The 19485-nt window shown below is 34.7% G+C and overlaps 1 protein-coding gene across 1 annotated transcript; it reads right to left on the reverse strand.

Moving 5' to 3' along the window:
* Window positions 1-855: 855 nt before the first annotated feature.
* Window positions 856-19341, reverse strand: LOC116294798 (piwi-like protein 1). Its single transcript, XM_031702457.2, has 24 exons — window positions 19145-19341; window positions 18637-18687; window positions 18097-18445; window positions 17112-17296; window positions 16809-16867; window positions 16070-16102; window positions 14993-15067; window positions 14154-14274; window positions 13749-13867; window positions 12296-12490; window positions 11076-11156; window positions 9847-9954; window positions 8956-9040; window positions 8229-8321; window positions 6556-6642; window positions 6404-6457; window positions 5571-5969; window positions 4969-5085; window positions 4038-4232; window positions 3638-3829; window positions 3263-3339; window positions 2896-3003; window positions 2416-2485; window positions 856-2287 (listed from the first exon to the last, which is right to left on the reverse strand). Exons 1-24 carry the CDS (start codon window positions 19181-19183, stop codon window positions 2201-2203), a joined length of 2979 nt encoding a protein of 992 aa, XP_031558317.2. The 5' UTR covers window positions 19184-19341; the 3' UTR covers window positions 856-2200.
* Between the last annotated feature and the right edge of the window lie 144 nt (window positions 19342-19485).

Consider the following 19485-nt stretch of genomic DNA (forward strand, 5'->3'; position numbering starts at 1 on the left):
GGCAAAGCTGCAGATGATAATCAGCAAAGAAACAACAGTAATATTACAAATTCAAATGCCAATAATTCTTACGTCATCAAGGCCATGTTGGTGCCATTTAACAAAAGATTTCTCAAAAGATTTGAAAAATTTCAAATGTTGCTTGATAAGGCTGTACGATCTATATCTTAAATATCTTTTTTTAGATAAAGCTTGCACAGCCTTATCAAGCAACGTTTGAGATTGTTTCGGTTTGCATACTCTTCTACCATTTTTATGCTTCAATTTCTTGGTGTAGCGCTTCAGTTCACTGAAAAATAATGTTCTGAATATTCTGAATTGATTTAACAGAACCTCTCTTAATATCCCGGCCATCACTGAAGAGAGTCCATTCTATTTGACATCGAAAAAAGAAGTTTTTAAAAGATGATTGTGTGTGGTCAAGAGAATATTCTCTTGGTGTGGTACAGTTCTGTTTCTGTCATGCACAATTTTTGGAAGATTTTAGATAATTACAAGTTTGATAATCTGTCCAATACTAAAATTATACATTATTCCTTCCTGGTACCAACCTCTTCCCTTAGAGCGCCGCCATCTTAAAAAAGCGAGAAGAGAAGGCCTTGCGAACTACGTTAGGTTGTCATACTGCTTGGGGTGAAATCACCGGGCTAGAATGAAGTCACTAAACCCGTGCAATAGATATTAGCCTAATACACATTAGTAGACCCTTTAAAATTCCATTGTTTTCTTTTGTGTCTATTTGACTATTACACGTTGACTAGTATTTTTATTTCACGGGTTAACTTCACTCTAGCAGTGGTCATACAAAGTTGATACCATAGGAATATAAAGAGTACAATGATTTGTGAGACAGTATTGATTTCAGTGGTTTATTTGGAACATTAACCTAAGGATAGTATATTAGCCTAAAGGGATGTTTATTATAGGAATAAAACATGATATCGAATGATCAACAATCATTTGCAGGATATACATATCAACAAGAAAAGCTAACATTTCCTTGGCGTTAAGTGCCTATCAACCCTACAGGATGCCTTAGTGATTCGAAAGCCCATGTTGCCATGGAAACACTATCAAACACACCAAACTGACTGTTTTACCCTGCATTATAGCCAACCTAAGTTTCAGCCATTTTAAGCCAGTGTGTAGAATATTTGTGTGCCAGTGAAGGCGGTTGGAATTTCAAAGCGTTTGTTTAGGACATTTTTACATGACATACAGCAGCCATATTGGTGTTTCTTTTGCAAGGTACACCAATATGGCTGCCATCTCTATTGTCAGTTTACTGCCTAGGGACTGAGTGAGAATGCTCTATTGTTAAAGTTGTGCATTCTTTACTCTGGTATTTGTTAATATTAGACACTGATACGAGGCACTGATATCAACGAACACTGCGGTAATTTGAAACTCGAATCGTTTATTCTCACAGAGATATTCTCTTTTTGATGATTTGAGTGATTTACTAGCTCTCTTTGATAACATCATTATTTGGTAATTTCTATATTGAAAGAGATATCAAAAAAAGTTAACGCCATTCTTGTTTATTTAGCAAAGGCTTTCAAATTATAAGGGCATCCTATAGGATTAATAAAGGTACTCTAAGCCCAGTTTTCAATTGCTGAATGAGAGAGACCCAGGTGGAGTGTTAACCCAAACGACAGAGACATTCAGAACTAAAAACAACATCATTGACCATATTCGATCATATGCCACGCATAAGCAAAATAAAATCTCTGTTTCGTTCGCAAATTGTCATACACGGTGAAAACAGTCCCGTTGGCTTAGCTTTAACCACCGACCACATAAAAATGAATAGCAGACTTTGGGAATATATTGATGGTTTTCAACCATTCCCAAGAGAATTAAATAACAAAAGACACGGCGGCCATGTTGGAGGATATAAAATAATTCATTGACAATTCTTTTGTTAAAGTCCTCCAATATGGCTGACGTGAAACCATCAATATGTATGTATATATATTCTTTTCCGCTAAACATTCTAACATTGGCTTGCGCTCTAGTTTCAAGAGGATATCTTTCTTTTCTTCTCATGTTTTTCTTTGTATTTGATAATGTACATTTGGGACAAGTTATCAAGCGAAGTGTAGTGGTCTAAGTGTAGTGGTATAATTCATTGATAAACGATAATAAAACGTCAACACATGTGCCGTGTTGCAAAGTTGTCATAGGTGAACCAAAGTTACAGGAAAAACAGCCTGTCTGATAATTCATGTGATGGTTCTGCATGGATGGACTGGCCAACTTGGAATGCCAACTTGTGTGCATACTACAAGACACATAATATTTAATAACACATCAATAAAACATGATGAATGGAACAAACGAAAAAATAAATGATTCAACCAAAGGAAAGAGGAAGGACAAAGCAAATAATAATTCATGATTTATCAGTACCTGGCATGGGGCAGGAACACTAACGGTACCAGGCCAGTTGTAATAGAGATGAGTTAATTTGTACGTTAACCTGTAGGAGAAAAAGACAAGTCAAGTATTAAATAACTTATCTGTTATGCCAGAGGGGGACATTACCTACTCTCAGGTTCACAACCATGGACTCAAAACTTTGTCCAAGGGCCGCAAGAAATTTTACTCACAACATATTTTATGAAATAAAGTCCTTGTATTCCACTCCCACCCCCTTGACATGACATAGAATTGATAGACGCAAAGTATTTTTCCATGCATGAGAAGTGAAGTTCATGCAATATATAGACTTAACAATCTTTTAGTTAGTTCATGAACAAACTCTGCATGCTAGACACTTTGTACGGCAGGAATACTTTAATATTCTTCTATGAAAAGACATTTTCGTTATGACAAAATGTGGACCTTGAAACCATATATATTGACGATTCTACAGTTTGGACTACATACTTTTGAACAATGTCAAGCTTCCAATTGGAAGAGTTGTGCACGACAACGTAGTGTGTTGGGGTGACTGTACCCTGGCGAACATTCTGGCTGACCAGGAAGAAATCAGGCCTGAAAGGTAAGAAAGAAAGATGAACAAGGGCTGGAGAAAACTCTACTCTACGACAATGTGGGGGGAGGGGGTTGTTGGTTTGGGTTTGGACATATCTTAAAATAACACAGGGATTTTCTGTTATCCCAACATAAAACAAAATAGGAATCTCTAACAGTTTTTTTAACTTTTCTTGTCCAAAAATCCAAAAGAATAAATATGATGAATTTCATAGGATGGTGTTTGGGCCTGATGAGAGGTGTTTGGTGGGTCACATACCAGTCTTTTCTCGTTATCGTGTGGTCTAGTACTGTTCCAGGACCAGGGTTTGTTAGTCTAGACTGTGGTCCTTGTCCCTAAAATCAAACAAATTATCTTTCAGAAACTGTTTTAATATTGGGTAGCTCTGACAAATCTTTAGCAAACTGAAAAGCAGAATGGAAAATGCATAAGAACCCTCAGCGTTGTATACAGCACTTTACAGGTCTGGCTGGAAATATGGAACCCAGAAGCTGTCTAGTGTGAAAAGCTGTAATGTCTGTCCAGTGTTTAACGATCAAAAAGAAAAGAAACCATAAAAAACGGTAAACCAAAAAAGTGGTTGATTTGAAACTATAGCCTTGTCCCAGAACAATAACCAATGAGGTGAATTACCTCTGACTGGAATAATCTTGTATTGATTCTCTTTTGGACCACAATAACTGTAAGCTTGGGCACATATGCCTCACCAAAGAGAGCAAAACACTCAGATAGCTGTTCTACTTCATACCCAGATACCACCTTCAGCTGACCATCACCTACTCCATCACGGAATACAACTATTCGGGTAGGAAGGGTATTGTTAACCTATAAAGATAAATGTTGGACATAACAATTACACATACCTAACAAAATGTAGAATTCAAACACTGGTCAATTTTGCTTTATCTTTCTTAAACAATTTTGTCAGTGTCTGGACTCGCTCGTTCGCAATATCATGTGGAAACTCGTTAATAAAAACAATATCAAGTTCTTAACATGTGATAATGTCTATACATTACATCGATTCAATTACCTCATGATATTTCTTGAGGGAAGCAGTGAGTGCCATTTTAAGACCATCCATCAATTCTTGTCCAGGAGATTGGAAGCAGACTCTAGAGTACCATCTGGTGAGGCTTTGATTGATGCTGCAAACCACTCCTCCCACAGACCTGCCTCCTCTTGCTGCATCATGATATACATCAATACCAACTACCATCAGACTTTTCTGTATAGTCAAACGAATATTTGAGGAAACTAATAACCAAAAGTGTATGTTGTATTACTTGATCTTTCCTAATGACACATATACAAAACTACTTGTTTCTTATTGGTAGAATGTCTCTCTCTTATCTTTATCAGTGCAATTGATTGCATGCATGGTTTGAATGTTAAAAAAAAACCATAATCAACAGGCTTTTCGTAGATGTGTTGTCAATAGGAAATACTATGTTTGTTCTCATGCTACACACTCATGGTATTAAGCAACTTCCATCAAATATGCAGGATATTTTTCATTAATTCTTCTTGAACACAAGGTTTCAGAACGATGTGGATTGGGTGGGTCATAACATTAAAGGAGCAGGCTGTGATACGATAGATTAATGATGATAATGATAAGGGAATGTTTGAACACCATCCTTGGGGGTTCTGGGAGTGGCTGCACGATAGAGGCTGGTAATTTAATAGACTCAGGTACATATTATTTGGTTCATTACGAAACCATTCTCTTATAAAGATGTTCTTCTATGGGCGTTTGATTAATTAGCATATTACAGCCTTAATGACCAATACAATCCTTAGTTTTGACAGTATTGGAAGAGGGGCTGTTTGAATTTTGCAAGTGTAAAAATTGGACAAGACCACTGACTAGTCTGGCACAGAGTGTCACTTGCAGTTTCTATTCTGATCATATGTTTGATAAACAAAGACAAGAAGTCCTGGTTTATCGGTGGGACACTTACAGAAGGAATTTCAACTTCCCACAGGGTTCCACCAAGCTTGACATTTATCTGGAGGGCGATTTTTTGGGTGACACTTCGTAACTTGTTGGCCTGGGAGATAGTTCTTGCATTGATGACCTGTTAATTATAGTAAGCAAAAGAAAAATTGTTATGAAGATTATTATCCTATGTCCTTCCTACTTTGCCTTCAATTACCAGGGTATGTGATAGAGTTGGTGTCTTAAAAATATTAAAAATCCCTCCACACAAAAAATGAACTTTTCTCTCCCCAGTCCAATGGTGGAAAAAATTCAAGCTTAAATTTTTCAGCAATTCTACTCTGGAACGGGGTATATAAAATCACGCTCACTCTGGAACAGTATATTTGAAATCAGGCTCTCTCCTCTCTGGAACAGGGTATCAATTTTCGCACTACCGGAAAAGGGTATGGTTTTCAGCGATCTTGCCCTAGAACAGGGTATGAATTTCTGAGATTTTACTCTGGAACACGGTCAGGGTTCAGAGGGCTCTGCGGCACATCCCTACCCTAGATGGGCAAGAGCCCCCCCCCCCCCCCATCCCCAAGCAAAAACACCATATTAGTATAGAAGCTAACGACATACTTGTGATGGTATAGGGCTTTCCACACAACATAGTTTCTTTACTGCAGCATAACGATCATCTCTTGATGTAGGAAAGATAATGACAACCATCTGGACTCTGGGATGAAGGTTTTCTCTAATACTCCTTAGGTATGTCTCTGTTCTGTCATCCCTCAATTCAATCATATGTGGATCCCTTACACCTATTCCCATGACTGGAGTAACCTGCTTCATTGTGCTAATAAACTCAAGTGCCTTGTTTTGATCTCTTTTGACAAACACAATCATCCATGTGTGGAGGTCAACAGCAGAGATGACTTGCTGCCTTGTAGCATCTCTACCCCAGTCTGCATTATTACCAGCCGAACAGCTTGAGTTCCCAAAGTGAATTGTTTCAGCTGCAAGCTGTCTTCCTTCCGTCTAGTAATTAATAGGAACAGTTTAGCCTAATTTTTTTAAATCAATTACTGGAAGGTACATAGCAATATTTTATGGTACATAGCAATATTTATTTTAAGATTCTATTTGATTTAAGAAGCAAATTACACGATTTGCTAAGCACATTCCAGGGTTCCCGTTTATGAAACATGCTTGAACAACCTAATTACACATGCCAAAATCAGGATTGGAACTGGAATTGGAGTTCCAGATTGAGTTATTTATCAGTTGTACTATTTTATCAATATTTTTGGAAGCTCAACCAACTAAATACTCCATGCATGTTGAAGCCAGGTCCTCCACTCCCCCCTTCCAGGTATCCCAGTCAATGCTGCCTACAGGGTCTAGTTATTCATTGATTATTATATAAATAATCTTTTGGCAAAGAATAAAACAGGAATCATAATTCAAAGTACCTGTAAAGCTGAGGTATCAATCTTCAATCCCCAGCTGGACAACTGTTCAAGTGCCTGTAACAACACAAAAAATGCAGCAAATAAAGAAAATGAAATAAGAAATGCAAAACAAACTGAAACATTTCTTTATTTTAGTCTGTTTCAATACTTACCTCAGGACAAGAATTGATATTCTGGATGAATTTCTTCATGGCATCCAAGCGCTGCATTGGGCCCACTCGTGTGTGTGCTGATATATCCTACAAAGTCATAAAGGGATCATGTTAACATCAAATTGATGCAGTTTTATCATAAAACATGTATTTTCAGAGTCTTAATGCATCCCATTCCTGATCAATGTCAAGAGGAATAAATTTGGAACCCACACATTTACCCTTATATATATTCTGACAAATTTTCAGTTTCAAAATCTGAGCACCATCCCTTAAGGACGGTGCCTACTAATTGAGAATCAATTATTTTTTTAAATGACTATGTGAATTATTTTAACCTATCAAAGGGTTGTCAAATTCTGGTTAGAAAAGTAGGGGTCACCATGCATTTAAAAGAAATAATAAGGCTTAAAAATTGTTAAAAAGTGATGACGTCATGATTTTACTACCAGGAAAAAAATTTCTTTTCAAAAGATTTTGAGAAATTTCTAATTTAAATCATCCTAAATGACTGACACTTTGTTTCTTTACTAAAATATACCCAATTCTACCATTACTTTAATAGTTGGCTATAATATATATATTTTTTTAGCTTCGTGCTCCCTATTTTCGATCAGTAGGTACATAAAGATTGTGTCTATATTCTTTTCAAAACCAATTATTTTTTATAAATTTCATTTCATGAGGCTAATTTAGCATTTACTCTATCATTTAAACGAAGAAAAAATAGGGGTATCCAGGCGTTTTTTAATAAATACGAATTTTTAAAGAACATTATTAGGGATAAATCTGATGCCGAATGCGTGACAAGCGTTACACAGCATAAAAAACGGCGTGACAAACTCTGTTTTCGGCGCGTTTGCACGTCAAGCTAAACATTCTGCTTCCTGCCATGCAAGCAAAAAACACAGAGAAAAACTCGATATTTATAAGCTTTATAGTTCCAGGAAGCCTATTGGGTTTGAAGTGAAGTTACTATTGACTTTTTACTTAACAGCAGAAAGGAATTTCTGAAATATTTGGTACGTAATAAGATGATTTTTTAGATTGAGAACTCCAAAGTAAAAGAATTTCATGATGAAGGTGTTTAGTGACCAAAAAAAGATTTTCAAAACTATAATTACACACCTAGATATTAATAAATGGTAAATTTTCAATTTCATATGTATTTCTCGTTTGTTTTTATTCAAATTTTATAGGATTAAATCTAAACAAATGGTAAAAAGCTTTATTATTGAAAGGATTTGGTTTTTTAGAACTATGAGTCTGTCATTTTTTCACTGAAACTTGCCCAAAAAACCTTATGATTCTTTGTCAATAATACTTAAATCTTAGCAAATTATCTCTTAAACAAGCCTGGGTTATTTAAGATCGTTTTCTGTTTAACTTTTATTGAAAATAAACGTTTTGTTTTGGCAATTCGAGTAATAAATTTTGAAATTCCTCGAATGTAGATGCACAGTGCGTGTGCGCGTGGACAATAGTAGGCACCGTCCTTAACTCAATGAATACATATATATTGAATATGATTCTAACAAACAAAATTGATCTCAACAGAATTTTCTGATATATTTATGCATTACAGAGAGGACACTAGAACATGAGCGGTAGGATATTTTCAGACATTTTTACTGCATTCTTTTACAAGCAACCAATCAGGAGTTATATCTTACCTTCATGACTCTAAAATCTTGTCTTATGGCATCAGTGAGCCCAGTCATAGAGCACAATTCTGGGATCAGACAGACAATCTCTAGGGTTTTTCTCTATTGATCAAAACATCACATGGTTAACACATATTCCTGGGAATGTCCCTAGAATGTGTACTCCTAGAAATTATCCATAACCCCATCCCCATCACCCCAGAGGAATTTGAAACTTCCCTGGGGTAGGGAGATCAGAGAAAGAACAAAGTTACAGAGTTCGTATGGAAGAAAATTGGAATTTCTAGGGGCAGGGGGCAGGTGGGGGAGTCTTTAAAAAAATTCCTCCATTTGGGGGCAGGGGTTATGGGTAATTTCTGGAACTTCTGTATATTTAAAGTGAATGGCTCTTTTTAGTTTTGACAAGTTTCTCTATTTCATATCAGTTAATAATAACAATATCAAAAGGGTGTATTGAGGGTGGAAAAGAAATGAAAACAATTAAAAGTGAAGGACAAATAATTTTAAACATGCAACTCAACCTGAAGGAACTTATAAAATCTTGAAGCAAACAGAAGATGAACAACCCAAAGTGTGAGTTCAAGTTTTACAAGTTGTTCTTTTAAAAGTTCAAAAGATGGTATACTAAAATCCTTTGTTTCGATTTGAGTTAAATAGTAATAGTAACATAAACTATTATTCCTGAACTATCTTTATCTATGGTAGAGATCACAACTAATTAAACATTTTCACTTACCCTTCCTGGTTCAGCATCTTTCTTCTTTGGTCTGTGTACTAATAATGGCTGCCGCATGTCTGTTATTTCTACGCCATAGGCTCTCCTACACAGAAGAAACCACCCAGAAAGATTGTTATTAAAGTAATTACAATACAAGGCTAGCTATAAGCTGTGAGCACAATACAATTGTAGGTAATTGCTACCATTAGCCATATTAGATATATTTTTATCTCTACATTCCTGTGGCTTTAGCTTTAATCCCTGGTGCAAAACATGGAGAAAACACCTACCTCCAAACACAGAATTGATATATGGCAACCAATTTGAATAACTATTGTTCTGGACTGACTAGCTACGTTTTCACATGTATGAATAGCTACTCTAATTGTTTGCCATATTTCGATTAGGCATATCAAGCTAAATAACAAGGCTATAAAATTAGAAGCATATAACGGTATGTCACAACCTTAGTAACCAATACAATCCTTAGTTTTGACAGTATTGGAAAAAGGGCTGTTTGAATTTTGCAAGTGTAAAAATTGGACAAGACCACTGACAAGTCTGGCACAGAGTGTCGCTTGCAATACAATAAATAGAAAATATACCAGCACATTAAATGTAGAAACTGTAAAGATCTATTAGGGAACATGACCAGAACAAGATAATTCAATGCCAATATCAATTACATAATAGTAATCATAGAAATAACCAATTTATTCACATTATAGTTTGAAAGAAGATATAAGAGGTTAACCTTAGATCTCCTAAGATAAAATTGGAATTTAGGTATCAACTGGAAAACAAGACATCAAATGGTCTTTAATCAATAGGTCCATGCCCTATGCTTTGCACAGGTCAACCTCTGCCCTGGTTAGTAAATAAGCAATTTATTATTTCATATTATGGTACCTATAATAGTCTATATATGTTATTTCCTCTCCATTGTGGGATGTAAAGGTACTTAGTGGATTCTTATTCCATTCTATGTCATCTACTCTGTATGTCTTGTTGTTGTATCTGAAATGAGAAAAGAAAAAGCAAATATGAATGAATGCAAAGCAAATATGAATGAATGCAAAGCAAATTATGAAAAACCATTGATAAGTACTGTTGTTGAAAGCTAATGCTAAAAAAGGTTTTGATTTTCAAGAGAACAATAGCATAAAGTGTATATCATGAGAAAACTTTTATTTAAAAAATATGCAAATGAGATGATGTAAATTCAAGAATGTGTTACATTTTGCATTGTAATTCAAGACAAGTGTTCTGAAGTGAAACAACCAAAAAGTGTACAAAACCATATATTTCAGTTATAAGGATGATTTGCAAATGAAATAAAATGGCAGTACTTTCCACAACAGCATTTCTATAATTCAAATGCTTATATCTCCCAAAAGAAAATTTCACATGTAAAAATACTGCAACCATACTACTACTAACAATGTTCATACATAAGTGATTTTCAAAACATTTTCCTTGATATACACTTTAAGAGGAAATTTTTTTCAATAATGAGCAATAATGGCAAAAAGCGCCAAAAACTAGACTTTCGTATGAGTTTTGACCCCAATTTTCGTTTTGGGTTAACACTCACAACCTCTTTTAAACAGTTAGAAACTGATGTACTATGATAAAATGCATGTTTGAAGTGGTATTTTCAATTGTACAAAGATGTTTTTTTGCCATGTGTTAATGTTGCTTTGTCAGGCTTTTTTATAGAAAATATATGGGAAATAAGCAAATGAAGGCCTAAACCTTATTTTCAATTCAAATTTTTGCTTTGGGTTAACACTTAGATTTCACTTTCATCGGTCACCTCCACTTCCAAACAAGTTAAACTTTCTGAATAACAAGATTTTAGCCTTGTACAACAGCTTTTCTTCAAGAAAATAGTTTTGGCGCTCACTGCTTGAATATGAAAAGAATTCTCTTTTAATATAAAATTTGATCAAGGATTACCCGTAACTTGGCTTTGAATTAAAAAATAAAAAATTTGCAATAAAAAGATAATAATGAAAATGAAAAAAAAAAGAAAAAAAAGAAAAGAAAGAAAGAAAAGAACAGGACAGAAAAGAATAAAAAAGGGATGAGGAAAATGGAAAATAAGTGATAATAGTATTGAGAAATGGAAAGCTTACCTGGTAAGGACTATATTACCAATCAACTGTTTCATTGTTTCTTCTTGGTACCTTTCTTTGTACTTGCTGTACATATCAATCCTAAAATAAACCAATACATTCAGTACAAACTTTTACTTTACGTGGACCTACTGATGGAATGAAATACACTTTCCATGGAAGACGTCACGATCATGCGTCAAGGGGTTGAAATGCGGACAAGACAAGCCAAGTACACATGCTAACATGCTGCAACAATGTTTTGTAGTCTTGTTGTTTACAATTCATTAAGTATTGAAGAAATTTGGTTTTTTGACTGATATTCTTCTTCTTTTCCACATAAATGAAGCCTTTATTTGCAATGTTTGTCCACATTTTGATCCCACAAGGCTTTGCAATACAAATATTTTTAGTAAACATGAAAAATTAAAGCCATTTAAAGTGAGTCAGAGAATTTAAATTCTGAAGGTATTGGATTTTGGCTTTCAACAATTAATCAAATTTTTAATAGTCATGGAACAGAATAAAGGAGCAACATTTGTTTGAAATGCTTCTCAAATCATCACAATTGTTGGGGAAAATCATAGTTAATGGAGCAGAATGTTTGGCCAGCGATATTGATATTTTCAATCACTTGATAATGACCATGCACAATGAACCAATGCAAGTATGACAGTGATTTCCTTATTATTTTCATGTGTGAACATTTTGAAAGTGAAAACTTTCATTTGATGACCACAAACCATGCAGATAAATATTTCCATGCAGATACAGTTAAGTTACTAGATGATAAGTAAGAAAGCATGAAAAAAGGCAATTTCCTTTTTGATAAACAATTAATATCATCATATAGGATTAATTAACAAACAATGACTACTTAAGGAAGCTTTTTTTAGGGAAAAAATTCTATATTCCCTAATACTGTGAACAAATTATGGAACAATTTTTCCTTCTCTGTGCACCATCAGTGTCATATAACGATAGATAACGTCAAACAAAAACCTAGAACAATAGGTTTCCCAACCATTCTGCTCCATTAACTATGGGAAAATTAAAATAAAGGTTGACCACCTCCAGAGTTCATTAGAATCACATTTCTAAACCTTTACATACTTGTACCTCTTTCTAGTCCATTTTATGTAAATTGCTGATGCCCAGCTATTTTTTAAAGTTTAGCTTATTAAATTTTAATATCATATACAGACAAATAAAGACATCCTTAAATTTGCTCTTTGACTTACATAAAGTTCATGACAGTTTCTGTTCTGAGTAGCCTGTGTGAAACATCACACAACAGCATCAATCCCCCTTCATAGTGCTGTATAGAGGTAATATAACCAGGCCATAGCTCTATCTTGTGCTGAGGGATGACTGCAGGTCTTGATGGATCATAATAATATCTCCCAACTTGTTGCATCTTTAAGATCTTCATAATTCTATTTGAAAAATATATAAGTCAGATGATGATGTCAGATGATGAACTAGAATTTAAAATTCTCTGGACAATCCAATAGCTCATAATTATAATAAATTGCTACCTCAACCTTCTGTTTTCTTTTAGATTTATTCATTTTTTGTCAAGCTATCAACTCCCAATGTGGGTGATCATGCAGGTCTAAAGCTTGCCTCAGGGCATCTGACATTTTGCAAGGAAAAAATGAAAATTGTGTGGGATTTGGGATGTAAATTGTGCAGAAAAAATCGTCAATAATAAATTGTGCTGGGAAAATTGATTCAGATTGTGCAGGATTTCTTTTTTTCTTCTGCTTTTGGTTTTTGTATTTTGGTTTGTTTGTTTGTTGTTGTTGTTTTTTTTGCTTAGTACTTAATTCCAGGAGACGTAAGAGTCATCCCTCCAGTTTCAAAAGCTAAAAATCTTTATCAAAAAAAAAGAAATATTGTCCTTTGAATCATGAGCCACAAGGCGTTACTAGAATTTATGTATTCCCATACTTCTGTGCATAGGCTTTTTACTGATAGACAAGCTTTTAGGTGCCTTATTATCTGAAAAAACAGCTAGTCAGCTTCCCATCCCTGCAAATTGCGTCCATTAAATGTACAAAAGTTTGGTGGCCCACGAGTAACTTATTGTTGTGAATGGCTAAACACGATCTTTAAAACATGAAACATTGTATTTTAAGATGTGAAGCTAAATATGTTTTACTGTGATTTTCTCAATAACATGGACACCGAAGTTCAAAAGTCAACGTGCAAACGAGGTTTTGCCTTCCGTTAATCAAAAACAATCAGTCATGGTGCCTTTTATATTTTTGCTGTCAAGCTGTCACAACGAATCTGACTGACTACTTACAATCTAAAAATAGCAATAATGTAAGAATAGGTTTTTCCTGCCGTGAAAAGAGCCTGAATTTGTTGCAAAAATGACAATAATCAAAAAAATGCCTGGTTATTTTAAAATTTTTGACAATTGTAATTAGGTCTTAGATCTGTAAGGCTTTCCGTCCACCTTACAGTGGTAAAGTTGAATGACTCTAAGATTGTGCGGGACTGACCAAATTGTGGGGGTGTAAGATGCCCTGCTGACAAAATAAATGTAAAAAAAAAGGTTGGAATAGCAATTTATTGTAATTGGTACCATGAATTTCAACACAACCTACAAACACAAATTTGATTTAATCCAATAGTCAATAAAGGAGTATATATCTTACATCTATATCACATCCTATATCTTACCTTCTTAATAGAACGTTATAAACCTGCAGACACTCATCAGGAGGGACCACCCTTGTCAGAGTAAGGGTGACTTTGACGCTTATTTTCTCTATGGGGTGCTCAGAAATGAGATCTGTTTTCTATAAAAATAAGACAAAGAAAAGTAGACAAGATTGACAACAAATAGAAACTAGAAACAATCAAAATAATAATTCACATACATTCTATAGCTTTATGTGTATGCACTCTATAGTACAACAATGATGTATTATTTTTTTCTAATGCCTGTTTTCAACAAGAGCAGATATTACTTTAAAGGTGATACCTTTGTTCTACCAAGAAAACATAAATAAGAGTGCTTGTATTTGTCATTTCCTTTACTTATTCTTATTTTGGTGTTGTTACTGAAAACCAAGATTTGCAAACCTCTTGTTCCAACTTTCTTGGGAGGTATAAAGTGATGCCATCAAATGCTTTGGTCTGGCCAATGAAATCTCTGTGTTGATGAAGGAGCTTGTATCGCATGTCTTTGCTGTCCATCACAGGACTGAAAACAGAAATACACAGCAATAATTTTGTTAATGATTAAGAAAATCTTTTTCATTATAGTTTTATCCATGAAGTACCGTAAATCCTCTATTTAGCCCCCCGGGGGGCTTATTTATTTCAGGCAAGTTTGAGGGAGGGCTTATTGGAGAGAGGGGGCTTAATTGAGAGGGTTGCTTATTGATTTAGTCGAAACGCAGTATGTAATATGATTGTAACTCAGGATTAAACGGAAGCATTACTATTGACCGTCTTGCATAATCTGTAGTGATGTACATGGCATTTTTATTATTTGATTCACCTGTGTTAGTCTCTCAAGTATAATTTACGATTATTGTGAATAGCAAAACTAAAACACGGTAACATTAACAAAACAAGCTAAAAAGATTGTTCTGAACAACCAAGACTTTAATAAATCACCTTTAATCAGTATATGTGATTCTTTAGTTGCGAAAGGGGGTGGGGGGAGGCTAAAAAGAGAGGGGGGGCTTATTAGAGAGGGGGGCTTATTTGAGAGGGGGGGCTAAATAGAGGATTTACGGTATGTATTTCCTCATTTCTCTCTCACAAATAACAGAATTAATACTCAAGCCTTAACTATGGAAACATTTATTGCACCTATCATTGCCAGTTCCAAAGGGGATGAATTTTTCCCGACCACTTTATGTGTTTAAAAATTTTAAGTGGGTTTTTAAAGACAGGACGCATTTTCTACTTACTCAAAAGTGACACAGTACTGAAAGACACCTTGTTGAGGACTGTAAATAGGGATGTAATTTGCACTAAGTGCCAACCTGAAATGGATAAACAAAAAAAGAATTATAGTAAAATTGTGCACCATTTCTTTACATATTTAACAGAAGTTTGTAGGATAAGAAAAAAAGATTTTTATACACCCCAGGTGATCTGACTTAGTAGCATGCAACGCATAATTTCTGTGAATGAAAAACAATCAATCCCGTCAACCACACCATCACATGCTCAATTCACTTAAGATTTGTGGAAGCTATCTTGAACGAAAGATAAATATTGATGAAATTGAGACACTCTCAATAACAGATATGAGACTTCACTTAAGTTTTAAAGCATCCCGAAGATAAGAGAAGCGCAAGTTGTAGGTTTCGTAGTTAAATTCTACCAAGAAAATGAGAAAGTTTTTTCCTAGCTTTTTCAACAGTGATTAAGGGTTAATCTTTTTGTGATAAACAACTGATGAACACAAATCTCTAGTCTCATCTGGACAACACATCATTTAAAGCAAAAACAATTTTGAGCCTTAAAATGTTGGTTAAATAACATATTTTTATCCTAGCATTTTCCTTGTCTGCCATTTTGTTTTTTCCCAAGCACATAAAGAATTGGAAGCCCAAAGATGCATGGCACTGATTCTTTTTTTCAGAAAACAAATTCCAAATTTGCTGGGAAGCATGGGTGGAGTAACGGTGTGAGCGCTCGCCTCTCACCAATGCGACCCGAGTTTGAGTCCTGCCGTGCTCAGTGTTGTATGTGAGTAGAGTTGTTTGTTTGTTCTCTCCTGTGCTTCGAGGGCATTCCGGGTTCTCTGGTTTTCCCCCTCCGCAAAAATCAAGTCATAAATTCCAATTCGATCACGGAATGAGGGCTACAGGTTTGTTAGGTAATGGCTATTAACCCTGGTGAAAAAAGGACGGTTTTATTGGCTAATTGTTTTTCTCAGATCACAAGGTTTCAAAAGCAAAACAATGAAATTTAAACATGCAAAAACTTTTGTTTTATGGTTCTTCAACCTTTACATTGAATTCAGTTGGGACACTTACACTTTACCAGAAGTACCCTTCTCTACTGTGGATCTGTAAAAATGATAAAATTTAATAAATGATTAAATCATAAGAAGATTTAACAGTTAACAAGTTTTTGAATAGTTGATGGTGACTGAATAGTGACCAAAATATTATTAACACATTGCCATGTCAATTTTTGATCTTCCTTTATATTGGAAATCAATTAATAGTTCCATCCGATAATTTCAAAAACTCATTAATAATTCATGAGGAAAACACAACAGAAATCACTACTGTGAAGAGTGTTGTAAATCTGATACAAAATTGTGTTCATATGCATAAACTTTAAGTTGGATTTTCTTGGCCAGATTCACTTTAATTTTGAAAATTTTAGTGAAACACAAAGGAACTAACCTAGACGTTTGACAAGCAATGTACAGTATCCGTGTCCATGTTATATCTGATATACAAACGCTCGACTACGCCTTGAGTTTGTATATCGGATACCACACGACCACTCAGTGTATATATTACGTATATATATAATACAACATTAATAACGATTATATGACCTATATAGATTGGATACTATATCCTACATTGCTTATCAAATCTCTTGGAGTAAAATTTAATGTTGTACTATTTTTTTGATTGAAGGGTAATTTCAGATGTCTGGACTTAACTTGCATGCATAATTATAAAAACAGGTAAAATTGATAATAATAAATAATAATGATTATCCAATTATTGGATATTGGATAAATAAAATACATACCTATGTGTGGCTGCACCCCTGTCTGCAATACCCATTCTAGACATTGCTTCAATGGGTGCCTATGAACAAAATAACAGCAAATAGTTATATTCTTATTTCTAGGAATTAGTGTAGTATCTAAATACTTGTGTACATACATAAAGCTGTGACTTTTTGAATTACGCTAATATATCTGGAGATATCTTGAGTTTTTATAAACAAGAAAAATGCAACTATGTGTATAACCTATTAGCTGCCTACAAACATCTTAGACATGAAAAATGACACTCTGACCTCTGATACTCATTTCTTTAAGTAACTTACATCAGGAGAAGAGGGCTGGGCATATTGTTGACTAGGAGGTTGGACAACTGCTTGAGGTGGAGCAGGTTTTCTTGACAGAGGTGGACCTTGTGGCTGACTGGGTGGTTTATCATATGGCTGACTGACTGGTGGTGCACCCCGTCCATACATTGGCTGTTGTGGTACTGGTCCCCTTACATGTGCCCCTACAATATGGAATCAACAATATGATAAGTAAATATGTAAAATAATAAATTTTCTGCAAAAAAAATGTTGGTCATAGAAATCTTGGAGGAATAGCCAAAAAAGTTTTTAAAAAAAATAATCCCCCATCGTAGGGATCATTTTGATTAAGTTTTTTGTGGAATTTGAGGTTTAAAAGATGATGAAATCGTGGTTTAAAGTGTGTTGTTTTTTTAAAGATGGTGACTGGACTTTTCTCCCTTGTCAGAGTATATATACATAAGAGCAACATTAGATACCATAGGGGAATTATATAGGAAAACAAAGGTGCAAAAGAAAAAAAATGTTCTAGTGCATTTTTTATCAGTTTTTTTTTTTTTTTTTACTCTTTCGTATTATGGAGGTCATTATCTTGACCTCGAATTTTGGAAAATCAATCATTTAGTTTTTCCAATTTTATTTTCACCATTCACTTTAATCTAAATTGGACTCCCCATAGTTTAACTTCTCTTGAAGTCTAGGAGAGCAGAATCCCAATTGGATTTAGTTGGCATGTTTATATTATTAGTTTTTACAGTTGTAGATGGATTCAGTAAATCAAAAGAGAAAACTAATATTCTAATAATATAAATTTACTGATATTTACTTTTCTTGGATTCCAAAAGATTTCATTAATTTCATGATACAAGGTTCTAAACCTTAAAAATAATAGTTTAATCTTTCATTCGTAAAAGATTATTCTAAAGGTTTAGAACCTCATAATATGAAAAAAATTAAATATACTAGACATAACAATAGATCTGGAATGGGAATACCAACTTACCCCGTCCATAACTTTGAGAAGGTTGGCCAGGCAAAGCATGACTACCTTGCTGTGGAGGGCCTCTACCTTGTAGCTGTTGATATTGCTGTGGCTGCTGTTGGTATGGTGGTTGGGGATATTTCTGTGGAGGTGGTGCTTGTTGTTGATAAGGTGGTCTTTGCTGATATTGATGATGTGGTGGTTGGGGATAATGCTGTGTTGGTGGTGGTTGCTGGTAATGCTGGGGTGGTCCCTGTTGACGAGGTGCTTGTTGATATGGTGGTTGTTGATATAGAGGTTGTTGTGGTGGGTACGGTTGTTGCTGTGGCAGTTGTCCTTGCTGATATGATGGTTGTTGTCCTCTTCCATTCTATAAATGGATCAAGATATCACCATTAAAATATTTAAGAATAAACATCAAAGCTAGGAAAGCCTTATTAATAGAGCTATCCCAAGTAACTGTCGTTTATTTCTGAAACCAGCAAACATCTATAGACAAAACAAAATTTCAAATATTTACAAACAAAAAGATAATCTTCATTTTTTGAATGATTTTCTAACCTGTCCGTTTTGTGGTCCTTGACCCGGTGGTCTGGTAGGTTTTTCTAGGGCCTGTATGTAAACAATAATTGTTTTTTATTAGCTAAAAACTTTAATATAACTTAGAGTAATTTTTGTCACTGCTCACAATTCCAAGTTAGGTAGGTATCACAAAAATAAAGTTAAAACAATAGGATAGGGATTTTTTTTTTTTTTTAATGGCGGGACTGATACTAGTAAGCGCAGAATTAGATGTAATCTAGACCAAACAACCACGAAAGGAGCCAAGATGTTGTGCAACTCAAACATATTATTTATCGTTGTAATGCCATGCAAAAAGCAAAAAAGTACTGCATATTGGAGACATTTAAATTAATTAAACTGAATACTGTGCTAAGAGAAGTAAAAGAAGAGCGACTGAAGAACGATAGGTCTTGTTTAAACGTGACCATGTGAACAAGAAAGACAAGGTTTTAATTAAAGACAACAACAAGCAAAACAACAATAGCCAACAAGCTCAAAGACTTACCTGTAGAAGAGCGGCTCCACGGCCTCCTCTACCTGCCATTTTCTTTTAAAGACTAAAAAAGGCCTTCGTTAATCCTTCAAATATAAAAATCACTCATTTTTAAGTAATTTCGCTAAAAGAACAACGATAAAAATCAGTTTTTATCTCACAAATACGTTCTCAATAAGCACATGCTCTGGACAAATATCAAGCGCCAGCGCTAGCTGCGCATCCTCCCATACTATGAATCAACCAATCAAATGCCTTCATTTTACCGCTTAATGCAAGAATTTTCGGGCTGTATTCGGCTTACGTACCTTGGGTTTCGTATTTCATTCGCACCAAACAAGCATATAGCAAAA

The sequence above is a fragment of the Actinia tenebrosa genome, unplaced genomic scaffold (genome assembly GCF_029948245.1).
Source record: "Actinia tenebrosa isolate PJP-AT-01 unplaced genomic scaffold, QUT_ActTen_1.0 PGA_scaffold7__59_contigs__length_16204524, whole genome shotgun sequence".
Taxonomy (NCBI): domain Eukaryota; kingdom Metazoa; phylum Cnidaria; class Anthozoa; order Actiniaria; family Actiniidae; genus Actinia; species Actinia tenebrosa.

Coding starts and splice junctions, on each gene's coding strand:
- LOC116294798 (XM_031702457.2), bottom strand. CDS start 19,183: ATGGCAGGTAGAGGAGGCCGTGGAGCCGCTCTTCTACAG. Junction 9,041..9,846: donor ACATATATAGACTATTATAG/GTACCATAATAT, acceptor TCTTCTGTGTAG/GAGAGCCTATGGCGTAGAAA. Junction 5,086..5,570: donor AAAGCCCTATACCATCACAA/GTATGTCGTTAG, acceptor TATAATTAACAG/GTCATCAATGCAAGAACTAT.